At 37.8% G+C, this 12495-nt stretch overlaps 2 protein-coding genes across 2 annotated transcripts; one reads left to right on the top strand and one right to left on the bottom strand.

Annotated features, from left to right (window-relative positions):
- The first annotated feature begins 8339 nt into the window (after positions 1–8339).
- LOC128199567 (uncharacterized) lies at positions 8340–11173 on the top strand. The gene is made up of 2 exons (XM_052889657.1): positions 8340–9374; positions 10409–11173. Exons 1-2 carry the CDS (start codon positions 9191–9193, stop codon positions 11125–11127), a joined length of 903 nt encoding a protein of 300 aa, XP_052745617.1. The 5' UTR covers positions 8340–9190; the 3' UTR covers positions 11128–11173.
- On the bottom strand, positions 9372–11668 carry LOC128199556 (uncharacterized). The gene is made up of 2 exons (XM_052889631.1): positions 11202–11668; positions 9372–10312 (listed from the first exon to the last, which is right to left on the bottom strand). The coding sequence occupies exons 1-2, from the start codon at positions 11588–11590 to the stop codon at positions 9424–9426; spliced, it is 1278 nt and encodes a 425-aa protein (XP_052745591.1). The 5' UTR covers positions 11591–11668; the 3' UTR covers positions 9372–9423.
- Positions 11669–12495: the final 827 nt, after the last annotated feature.

Genomic DNA, 12495 nt, shown 5'->3' with positions numbered 1-12495 from the left:
GAATACAATAAAACAGCAAAACAATGAAATTCGCTCCTCGATGGAGTTTATATCCCACCAATATGATGCCGTAAATATCAAACTGGATGAAATGAAATCAGAGCAAAAAAACAATCTCTCGTATATTCAAATTCTAGAGGAACGACTTGAAAGCATCGAAAAAAAACAAATCACCACAAGTATTGAAACTCGAAATGTCCCTAAAACCGCAGCTGAAAGCAAATCGGATTTCTTTTAGTACCGATATTTTTTAATTAGTAGTTATATAAGCGTTAAAATGGCACATGCATACTTCCTGGGCATGATTGAGCGTGAGCGTCGCATGAGACGCTCGCAGCTGAGGAGGGCCCAGCTTAGAAATAAGTAGCCCAGATATACCAGAACAAGAATTCATAAAGACCTACAGGCTGTCTCTAGACTTATTTCAACAGCTGGTCGACGAGCTACGCCCCTTCGTCAAAACAAATATACGATCAACGCCAATCTCAACGGAACGAAAAGTAAGTTTTGTGCGTTTTAAACAATGATAATTTTATACTATAGATCGGTACGTTCCCACAAAAGCACCTCAAAAAGTAATCTATGTGATAGGCTACAACAACATTCAGCGCACATACGCACAATTTTGTCGTTAATTCCATTAATTAAATATGTCGGAGGATTGAATGGTAGCGCCATCTTACATTGATAAGGTGGCGATATCTGTTAGAAACGTCAAAGAGTGCGTGTCGTTTATCTGTCAGTTGTTTGTCTGTGGACGTCTGTCAGTTAGCGAACTCTGGGAGAGCTCGCGGTGGATTTCAAATCTAGCTTAGCTGGAAGCCAACACGAGCGGGGATGGGAAGTGTTTGATATCAGTAAAAGGGTCCTTTAACCCAGCCAATGACGGTTGCCAGCCCGTAATCTCGCTCGTGCTTGACTACCTGCCCTATCATAGATAACCCTGGTTTACATGTGATAGTATCAGCGCTGTACTTGATCAATATAGAGCAGGGGTTCCCAAACTTACAAGTATCACGCCTCCCTACTGCTTAAAATGAACGTGCCTACGCCTCCCCTCGGCCCATGGCCCAGCAAGTAGTAGCAAGTGAACTCGCCAAGCAATATTAAAATAAAATAATAAGGGTTTTTAAAATCCAAATATACGTTTTCAGATGTTTTATTATAAAAATATTGCTTTTACACACTAATTACGTTTAAGAAGAATCAATGCGATGGATGAGCTTGCATGTTTCTGACAAGATTTCCAATTCTAGGATCAAAAGAAGAAAGTTCACAACGTAGATCACTAGCAATATCTAGTTTGCTTCTGTACTTTGTTTTTATTGCTAAAACTGCTGAAAACGCTTTTTCGCACAAATATGGCTTTAAAAGGGTAAAAACAATTTTAGTGCTTGCTCTGCTATGCTGGGATAATTTCCCGCAACATCCGCACTCTCATCCAACTGTATTGCAAAAAAACATGATTCTTTCACAGCCTCCACTACTTGATTTTTTATATCTTCTGCCATATCATCAATACGACGTTTCACAGTATTATCAGAAAGAGGTATTTGTGAAAATTTTTGTTTACTTTCTGTTTCAAGAACGATATCAGCTGCTTTCAATAAGCAGGGTTTAACGAGTGTTTCTCCGATAGTATGGCTTTTCTTGGCTTTTGTAGTGACAATTCATAGGAAGCTTCGAGCACTTTCTCAGATGACTGAGCAAAGATTCCTGTACTATCCAATTTCATGCGCTTCAAACTGCTTAGGTAACCTCGGTTACATATAAGTCGAATGCAGGTGAGACAGAAACGCAAATTTGAGCACGGATCCGGTTCCCGCGCGCACTCGCGGTCGCACAGGGAGCAAGACCGTGTCAATTTTGCTGGAAATTTGGAAAACTTTTGTGAAATTTACGAAAACTTTGAAAATTTTGAAAAAATAATATTAATAAATTTTTGTTTTTTATGTTACAGGGAGACGCAGGAGGCCTGAAAACGTCACCCGGACTGCGAATTAACAATTAAGGACCAAAGCCGACTTTAAATTTTTACGAAGTGTTGACAGAATCTATTGAAGCAAAAAACTCCTTCGGCTTGTCTTTTAAAGCGCTGTGTTTTGTTGACAAATGACGTTCCAAACGCGAAGATCTCATAGCATCATTGCTGAGTACTTCATAACAAATAACACACTGTGGCTGGTCAATACCACTTTTATTCATAGAAACAAAACCGTATTTAATATAATCATTATTATATTTGCGTTTTTTCGCAGAGCTCATGGTGAAATAAAAGTAATCGGTCACTGGCACTACTCTTACACACAAATAACTATAACGCACGCACAACGCTCGTTTGTTTTTGCATCAAGTGCATACGTGTTCTCGCAAGGCGCTACAGCGCGGAAATGCATGTTGCGCGCGCGTCCGGCATGAGACAGCCGCCGGCGCCCGCGCCCCCTTCTTCATGTCTTCGCGCCTCCCTAGTGGGGCGCGCCCCCCACTTTGAAAATCAAGTAAGTTAAATGGTCGTTCCAGTAATGATTGATAGTGTTACTTTGTGTATCTGCCATCCTTGACATGTAAAGCTTAGAAACTGTGCCGAGGCTTCTCCTTTATCAGAAGTAGTATATAGTCGATGCCCCGATATATATTTATGTGTACCTTAGGTATTAATTGGTTAAATAACGTTCATTGCTGACCACATCTAACATTGAGTTGTGTATAAATTTCCTCTTTTGGGCGCCTCACTTTTCATGCAATAGTGACACATCTAACAGTATTTAACATCATTGTTTTTAAGTGGTAGAAGTAGATGCGAAAGGAAATCTTTCTATAAACTTCATCAAAACCTTGACCCGACTAAAATTACCTTTAGATTGATTAATGTATATAATATATAATATTACATTTTTACTAACTTTTTCTCTACTTACATTTGTAATAAGAATCTGCACCTGGAGATGCCCAGCATATGACACCTCTCCAAGCAATTGCAATATTCGCAATTCTATTTCTTTTAAGGGCTTCTTCCCTGGCCCTCCTCCTGTACCATAGGCATGTTTTTTTAATTTCCACTTCTCTTTTTCGTATCCGATATTTGAGCACGTGCCAATACTAAAAAAAATTACTCTATACTGTTATTGATATCAACACTGCAAATCCAAATCCCTCTACTTACAGTTTTCCACTCTTTCGCGGTTTTGGTGGCTCCATCTCCATAATAATAATAATAATAAAAGCCTTTATTTACTGAATTTTATATACATAATATATCATTGACACTGATTCTTTTCTTCAGCTTGCCCTCGGGCATAGGCCTCCTCCAGACACTTCCATAGTTCTCTATCTCTTGCTTTCCTTCTCCATGTGTCTCCTGCTGTCTGTCTGAGGTCATCCAGAGAAAGGAAAAGAGGTCGCCCCTGCCAAAGATGGGAGGATGACCATCTTCATAGTTGTTTACAATTCTGGCGACATTCTGCCAAAAATCTTGTATTCTTTGATTTGCCAAGGCACCAGTAACTATGCATCTCCGAGCATACTGCAGATTTTCCTCAAGGAGGCGTAGCAACCTTCAATTGTGCATTGGACACGATTCTTGGCCACTAGAACAAAGGTTGTTACTTATTTTTGACGAGAAACTTAAATATCACATCGATAAGCCTAGGCTGAGAAGGTGAACACAAGTATATCTGTCGCTAAACTTTGTTTAGAACTTTACACTTTTAGGAAGGATTATAATCGTAAATGTTGCTTATAACACCACCATAACTTCAGAGTGACGAAAAGTTACCAAAGCTTACACTATTAATGCTGTGGACATTTCTTTGGCTCTGAAAACGTACAACGACAACAACAGTGACAAACGACATCTACAGTGAGGACGAGCACCTCGGATGAGCACATGTTACGTGCTTCAATGTAAACCTTGTAGGCTTCACTTTTTTTTTCTTTGTGTAATATGTACTCTTCTTCTGAGAGGTTGCCTTCTTTTTTAGCAGTGCGCACGTCACACTAGTCTTCCTGTGGTTTAAAAATAGAAATCTTTTCCTTTTATAAGATTGCATTAAACAATTTGCGAGTAATTTTTGGTTATCCTGGCACCACTCGGTATAAACTCGAAAAATGTGAGATTTTGATTCAAAAGTCTGTTACTGCTAGAGCGACAAAAGTGACTTGGTACTTTGTTCAATAAATCCAACCATTCTTCAATAGTGTTTGATCTAATAACTTTCGTAACAGGTACTTTTGCAAGTTTTGTTTGTCGTTTTTCTTGTTTAGGCCTTAAGTCCTACCCTTCCTTTACAATTATCCTTCAACTTTTTAATCCATCCTGATAGTGTATCGCTATTTATATTGAAAGTGCTAATAAAAAAGTTTTTGCACACCTTTACAGTAGCGTTCTGATCATCCGGTAAATAATAGTCATAAGCCATTTTTCTTTGTGCCATTTCTTCCGAGATACTCGTAGTTTTCCGTCTTTTTAAAACCGGACGCAACCGAACAAGATTCTTTAAATAGTATTTTTTAGCGTTCCATGTATTTATGTTCCAAAAATAATCTAATACTGCTTTTCTTTTGTGTTCAGATATAACACTGAATATATAACCTCGTTTAGACTTAGCAATACAAGAATGGGCACATGGCTTTTCTTTAAGATATTTTTTGGATTTTGGCACCAATTCATATCTCGTTTTTGCTCTAGATTCGTCACATTTCCTCTTTCTGCCTGTATATTTTTTGCCACATACCCTCAGAACCTATTGATTTCCCTTTGCTTTCTATTTATTTCCTCATTATTATCAGAAAACTCAAGTTTCATCAGATACCCTATCATTGGTAAATCAATCATTAATTGGCTTTAGTAACCCCGTTTCTTCATCAAGGTAGTAATTGTTATTATTTAAGTTGATCTCGGAAAATTCTGTATCCTCTCTTAATTGTTTATCCATTTTTATTATATTTTTTAAATTTGTAGTAAGTATATCTTTAATAATTGATGTAGTAAGCTTAAGGTTTGAGTTACCAATTTCCACTAATGCTCCAACTAGCCCATTTAAAACAGTATCGTTTTTTAAAATTTGTTCGATAAGTTGTTCTGTGTTTTTTATTTGAGAAATGTCTGTCTTGTTGTTTCCCATTTTAGGATTTTCTTTAGATGTCTACAGCCAGGTTTTTGTTTTTATCTTTGTTTTTATTCTTTACAAGTTAGCCCTTGACTACAATCTCACCTGATGGTAAGTGATGATGTAATCTAATATGGAAGCGGGCTAACTTGTTAGGAGGAGGATGAAAATCCACGCTCCTATCGGTTTCTACAAGACATCGTACCGGAACGCTAAATCGCTTGGCGGTACGTCTTTGTCGGTAGGGTGGTAACTAGCCACGGCCGAAGCCTCCCACCAGCTAGACCTGGACCAATTAAGTAAACCTCAATCGGCCCAGCCGGGGATCGAACCCAGGACCTCCGTCATTAAATCCACCGCACATACCACTGCGCTACGGAGGCCGAATGTGATTGATCTGCAATTATTAGGACTGTTGGTGTTTTAGAAGGAAAAGATGGGAAATTAGTACTGTAATTATTAAATATATTTGGTGTCTGTTGAGTCTGTAAAACCTTGGCGTAAGAAGACTTATTAAACTTCTCATCATTTTTTTGTTTTTAATTGGACAATCTTTTGAGATTGCCAAATGTGGACCACTAAAGTTTATGCATTTTAATACATCATTTTCAGAGTATTCAGTGTACCTATGCTCTTCAGCACATATTGAGCAGAACTGAAAAGATTTACAGATCCTGGCTCCATGATTGAATTTAAAACATTTATAACATTGTAGCAATGGAGCTACATATTCATAAACCTTATACTGGAATAAATCCAGGTGTACATAGTCCGGTAAATTTGTTGATAAAAAGGTCACACTTACTGAACTAAATTTCGCGCGCGAAGTTTAATTGTTCATTTTTTTTTTTTCTAAATTAAGTGTTGTAAATATTTTATATATAGTTTGAAATTTACATTTTAAAATCTAGTGTTTATTATATAGGTATATAATAAACATTTACCTATATTTTGCTAATAGGTACCAAGTGTGTAAATAAATAAACGAAAACAATGTCTCGTGTAAATAGTAGCGTATTGTGGGACTTTTTTGATAAAAGTACTCGTATGGACAAAAAAGCCAAATGTAGAATATGTTTAGATTTATACAATTATAGAGTATCTACCAGAAATTTGAAATCCCATTTAAAAAAGAAACACCCTGACGCATATCGTCGAGTCATAGCTGCCCAGCGCCTAAATACTGAAAGATCCACGGACGGCCCATCTTCTTCTACATCAGCTGGAACAGTGCGGGTCCCTCTTTTTAATCAACCACCGCTAACACCAAAAATAACTGCGACAACAACAGTAAGTATGAGTAGCTCGCTCTCACAAATGACTGCTGACACCTCTAGCGGAAGTGCACCCTTGATTTGGAGACAACAGGACACAATAGACCGTTATAGAACGATACAATATCTCAGATCAGGTATTAAACAGCTGTAGGTATATTATTACAGTACATACTTATACGCTGGTACATAGTTACATATTACAGCAATTACTTATAAGAAATAGACATACTGACTCGTTCTACACAAGATCCTATCTCTTACAAAAATGCATTGTCATAAATATTGCAAATATTCTGATGAAGTAAATTTTTTCCTAATTAAGAGCACAAAAGTGAGAAAATATTCAGGGGCGTTACGCGAAGCTAAAAATTTGCCAATTATTTAATGAAGTGTAGAAATTAAAAAGGTTTCAAAACTGTCAAAATTATGATAAATTAGACGTTGGAGTCCTAAGGTGCTGAAATGGAGACCCTGCACTAAAAAACGCAATGTTAGTTTACACCCATTACCACGAAAAAAACTTACTTGGCCTGTTTATTAATGGATTTCAACCATTTTCATTGGTCGAGGAAGAGAACTTCAAGAGATTCGCACGTTGGATACCGGTACACGTTACCGGTACACGTTACCGGTACACGTTACCGGTACACGTTACCGTCTAGGAAGTCCATATCAGGAACAATGATTCCAGCATTATGTGACAAAATAAAAAATACAATTCAACTAGAGTTGTGCAACGTAGGTGTGGAACACGTTTGCCTCACAGGAGATCTATGGACGTCGTGCCGTCGTCGTCGTCGTGTCGTCATGAGTCCTATTTGGCTAGAACGGGCCACTATGTTACTGATGATTTTAATATTAAATCAGTTTTTCTGGATTGTAAGACTTTCCCTGAATCACACCAGCGAAAATATTAAGTCTGCGTTAGGTGAGATAGCGGCTGAATGGCATCTCGACATTAAAATTAATTTTGTAGTCACGGATAATGCCTCCAATATTGTAAAAGCGATTCGGGATATAGGTTGGAAACACTATGGTCACTTAATTATACAAATATACCCAGATGCAAATACATTTCTGCATGCATTTAAATCATTGTTACTAACCAATTTGTTGAGTCCTCACTAACAAAACTTACGGATGGGTTCTTATGCCGTAAATTCACAAAAAAAATCAATGTCAGAGCTGCCTAAAAACATATTCAAGTACCAGCAGCTCTACAAATAAAAATATTTATTCTTATGTAAAATTTAAAGAATATGAAATGGTGAAAAATAATAATATAGCATGTCCTAGTAAAAACAGTGATGGAAGTAATTTAAATACATAAGTATTTAAATGAAAATAATTTTGAAAAAAATATTGGCAAAAATTTAAAAAAGATGCTAGATAAAAGTTTGAGCTTTTCCTGGTTGGGGTGTCGTTCTTCACATACAGAAATTTTGAAAAGTGTATTTTTCAATAATTTAATAAGATTGCATGTCCACAATTGGTGCAATTGCACGGAACGAGGTCGCCGAGAGTCTGCCTACGAGACCTGGACGGAGATCCTGCAGAGAAAGACGTCCTCACGGCCATATTCGACCAGAATTTGCGTGTCTCTTTAGACATGTCCCAAGATAGAGTCGCTAAGGAGTGGAAAGTTTTCAAGCGCCGAGGACGCAGAGCTCATTCCACCACCATCATCAATGAGTGCTCGCCCGCCCTACGTGATGCCCTGGTGAACAAGGGCCACCTGTACATCGGGTGGCACAGACTGTGCAGACTTCTCACCAAGGCTCCAGAACCCAAACACCCACATTCATTAAGATTGCAACCTACGCTACCGTGCAGCAGACCGCGCAGGCATCCTGGCAAGGCATCTTCAGATTCAGTTCTCGCCAAATGCTGACCTAGTCCCAGAGCACACTCAAAATGTCACTCGCGAAAACCGAGAATACTTTGACAACGAAGAGGTAATTTACTTCTCTCCAGGAATGACAAAGAAAACCATCGCAAAGTTGAAAACCAAGAACGCGCCTGGTTCCGACGGTATCACAAACTCGGCTCTACGTCATATTCCCAAGAAATCAATAGTCGCGCTGACGACATTATTCAAATCCTGAGATGTGGCCACTTCCCTGCCATCAGGAAAGAGGGTCACATTATCACAATTCCTAAACCAGGGAAAATCCCAGAAAAGCAGACTAGCTACCGATCGATAACTGTCCTCTCTTCCATTTCGAAAAAAAATCTGCAGTCTTCCAGGAAAAAAGACTTGAACATGATCGTTTAGGATCGAACGAAAAGACGGTAGCTATTAATGTTTAAAAATTTATCACGCATATGATGGTAACTTATCCATATAAAACAGATATTGCGCAAAAAGTATCGGAAGTCATGGGAATTTCCACAGCAACAGTTAATCGAATTTTGTTATTTTTCTTATAAAAACTTTTATACGCAAGAAATTTATGTAATAAATACTAACAAAAATAACATTTGTTTTAATCAGTCTTATAACTTCGTTTACACGGTCGCCCGTCTGCACTGGCGGACGGCGTATGAGCGAGGCCCCATTAGTGCGTTGCGCTGCGTTGCGTCGTCGCAGCGTCGTCGCTGCGTCGTTTTCCATACATTTTTTATGACATGCCCCATTAGACCGTTGCGTCGTCGCGCGCGACGTTTCAACGGATCGACGGACAAGAGACTATAGCGGGAGGGAGGGTGATGCGCTGCGTTGTCGGAGCTCCGCTGCGACGACGGACAGTGATGCACTGCTAGAGGAGAAAGCTAGACGAGCGTAACGACATTTTCTATTTTACCATGAGTGAGCAGGATATTGATATAGATTTTCTCATATCCTTGGTCCAAGAAAGACCCATTATATGGGATAAATCACACGAACATTACAGTGATAAATTTCGTAAAGCGAATGAATGGGTAGCTGTTTGTAAAAAAATATTTCAAGATTACGAGGAGTTTGAGGACCAAAAAAAGAACAAAATTGGTGAGTTGTTATTTATTATATTATTTGTAAATTCAATACATAAGTTAATTTATATCTTTTTCAACTGCCATGGTAAAGCCCCTTCTGGACTCATAAAGTAATTAGCAAATTGATCTCTGATAAAATTTTCGGCTAATGATTCTTCATTGCTATGGGGTCTCAATTGTGAGAACCTACTTATTGCCATATTGTCTTGTTGTTTTAACCCATCGTGTTGTATAACAAAATTGTGTAAAACACAACATGCTTTCGCAATATTAATAGTTAAATCATATGACGTATCAATTGGCCTATGTAAAATGCGCCATTTATTTGCCATGATCCCAAATGCACATTCCACGTATCTACGTGCTCTGCTAAGGCGATAATTATAAACTCTTTGTTTCACATTGAGATTGGATCCGCCGTATGGGCGCATAACATGCTTACTTAAACCAAAAGCTTCATCACCGACGAGTACATAAGGGATGGGTGGCTCGTTATTATGATCATTTCCAAGTGGTTGAGGATCAGGCAATGGTAATTCATTTCTCATTAAAATCTTGTACAGTGTCGAATTTCTAAAAATAGTAGAATCACTTTCCTTACCATATGCACCCACGTCGACAAAAACAAACTTATAATTTGAGTCAACAACCGCCAGCAAAACAATTGAAAAATATTTTTTATAATTATAAAACAGAGAGCCACTTTTGTCTGGTTTTATTAAACGTATATGTTTCCCATCAATTGCCCCGAAGCAATGAGGAAAGTTAGCTTTGAGATCAAAATCTAATGCAATATTTTGTAGTTTTTCTACTGTGATCTCTTCTATGTACAGTGGTCGAACATATTTCCATATAGCTTGACAAACTGACGAAATAGTTCTAGAAATTGTTGCTCTTCCACGTTTAAATTTGAAATGCAAGTCGTTTATCGAATTTCCGCTGCCTAAGTACCTGAAATAGAAACACAAAAAAATAAACAGGGTGGCCCATTTAGATTGGTCAGTGTAGACAAGTTAGGTACTTACACATTTTTTTCTTTCTTTGCAGGTAACGAGGTTGTGAAAAAATGGAGAAGCGTGAAGGACAACTTTTTTCGATACGTAAAAAAAATAAAAGAAAACAGTTCGTCTGGATCAGGGGCAAAACAATTGAAGAAATATCATTATTACAATCAGTTGCTGTTTTTGATGAAAGTTGCCCAAAATAAAACTGATAGTAGCCTTGAAATGGTGTCTGAAGAAACGGAACGAAATGAAAACACAGCATCATCTTCTCCATTTCCTACAAAAGAAATGTCCTCGTTACCCCCAGGTCCTTCTCGCTACGTGCCTGCAAGCCGTAAGAGATCAAACCAAGCAATAGATGATTTCGAGGCGCAAGCATTAAAAGCGTTGCAAGAGAAAGAAAACCGCCACTTATCATTTTTCAAAGGAATTTTGCCTTCTTTGGACAGCTTTACGGAATTACAAACTTTGACATTCCAAAGCAAAGTTATAAATATCATTACCGAAATTCGGTTCGGGGAACAGACTCAATCAACAACATGGCAGTCACGCGGATATCAAACTGGACAACAGTATCAAGCAACACCATTGCAGTCACGCGGATATCAAACTGGACAACATGCCCAGTCACCATCGCCATCATCGTATCGAACAGATGAATTCGAAGCTACCTACTCAACCAACACTACGATTAATAATTTTACTGATGATAGTCAAGAAGAAGATTATAACTTTGCTTTGTTACCTAATAGTAATACTTAAATTAAACTGTTTTTAAAGATAATAAATTAATAACTGATTAACATTACGAGTATTATGATATTTGAATTACTTACCTCAATGTAATACCAATCATTTCAATTGGTTCTAAAGGGTTCCTGAATTTGGTATATTGCTTTTTTATATGTGGTTTTAAGGTTTCAACCAAATTATTAAAGCTGGCCACACTCATTCTAAAAAAATTAAAAAATGTATTTTCATCTAATAACAACTCCCTATATTCCTGCATAAAAAACTGACCATCACTATTTCTTAATGCTATCAAAGGAGATATCCAGAATCTTCTATGATTTCTACGTTTATTTCGGCGGTGCCGTAATAAAAGCAACAAAAGAACACGTTTGTATCTATCCATTGCAAAGGCTGAACTGAGACGCAGCTGCGTCGGCGTGCATACCCTCTTGCGTTGCGTTGGCGCAGCGTCAACGCAACACAGGTGTGGCATACAATGCGTTGTTCCGTTGCGATGACGCGACGCAACGCAGCGCAACGCACTAATGGGGCCTCGGCCTATCACGCACCGCGGTTTGTTTTGACGCTCCGCGAGTGCGGGCGGCAACATGTCACACACACGGTGTGTTTAACTTTGTATGTCTGATTTTTATACAACGTGTCCCAAAATTCAACGATAAGCGGGCGCCAAAAGATTGACCTGCTCATGAGCACTTAAGGAAAAATAATAAAAAAAATATACCTAAATTTTTTTTTTTAGTTACAAAATAAATTTTAAAATTCTTTGAAAATTTACACCTTGTATGATATTTTGAACTACCGCAGCTACAATTTCTTAAATATGCTTAAGATTTTTTTTGTATCGGAACCTAAGTAGTACTACTATTCACCACAACTCTTAAAAACACCACAATGCCCGCAGTTTTTACACAAAAAAAAATCAAAATATTTTTTTTCCCTCAAATTTTTAAAGATTTTTACTTTCAGTCTACTTTGACTCATGGTCTTGCAAAAAAAAGTATGAACACCGCTATGGCAAGTTATTTTCAAAGTTGACGCAACTAATCAAGATTTCAAAATAGTATAATACCCTAGGATAACTAGTCACAAAAAAAAATATGCGTACCATTTGTAAACAAGAACCAAATTTCTTAATTGTTCTTGTTGTTAGTAATAAATTTTACTATGTTCCAAAAATGTGTTTGTTATTTTAATTACACAACATTAAAGTAAATGTTCGAATTGTTTTCCACCGGCATTAATACAGGCACGACATCGCCTTAAAAACGACCGTTTTATTTTTCGCGCATATCTTCTAGCATTGATATGTGCCGCAGCCTGAGTGATTTTTTGCCGAAGCTCGTCCAATGTCGTAATCGGTTTTGCGTAGATCCTGTC

The sequence above is a fragment of the Bicyclus anynana genome, chromosome 26 (assembly GCF_947172395.1).
Source record: "Bicyclus anynana chromosome 26, ilBicAnyn1.1, whole genome shotgun sequence".
Classification (NCBI taxonomy): domain Eukaryota; kingdom Metazoa; phylum Arthropoda; class Insecta; order Lepidoptera; family Nymphalidae; genus Bicyclus; species Bicyclus anynana.
Note: the sequence above shows the minus strand (reverse complement) of the source record. Positions and strands in the feature narration are given on the sequence as shown.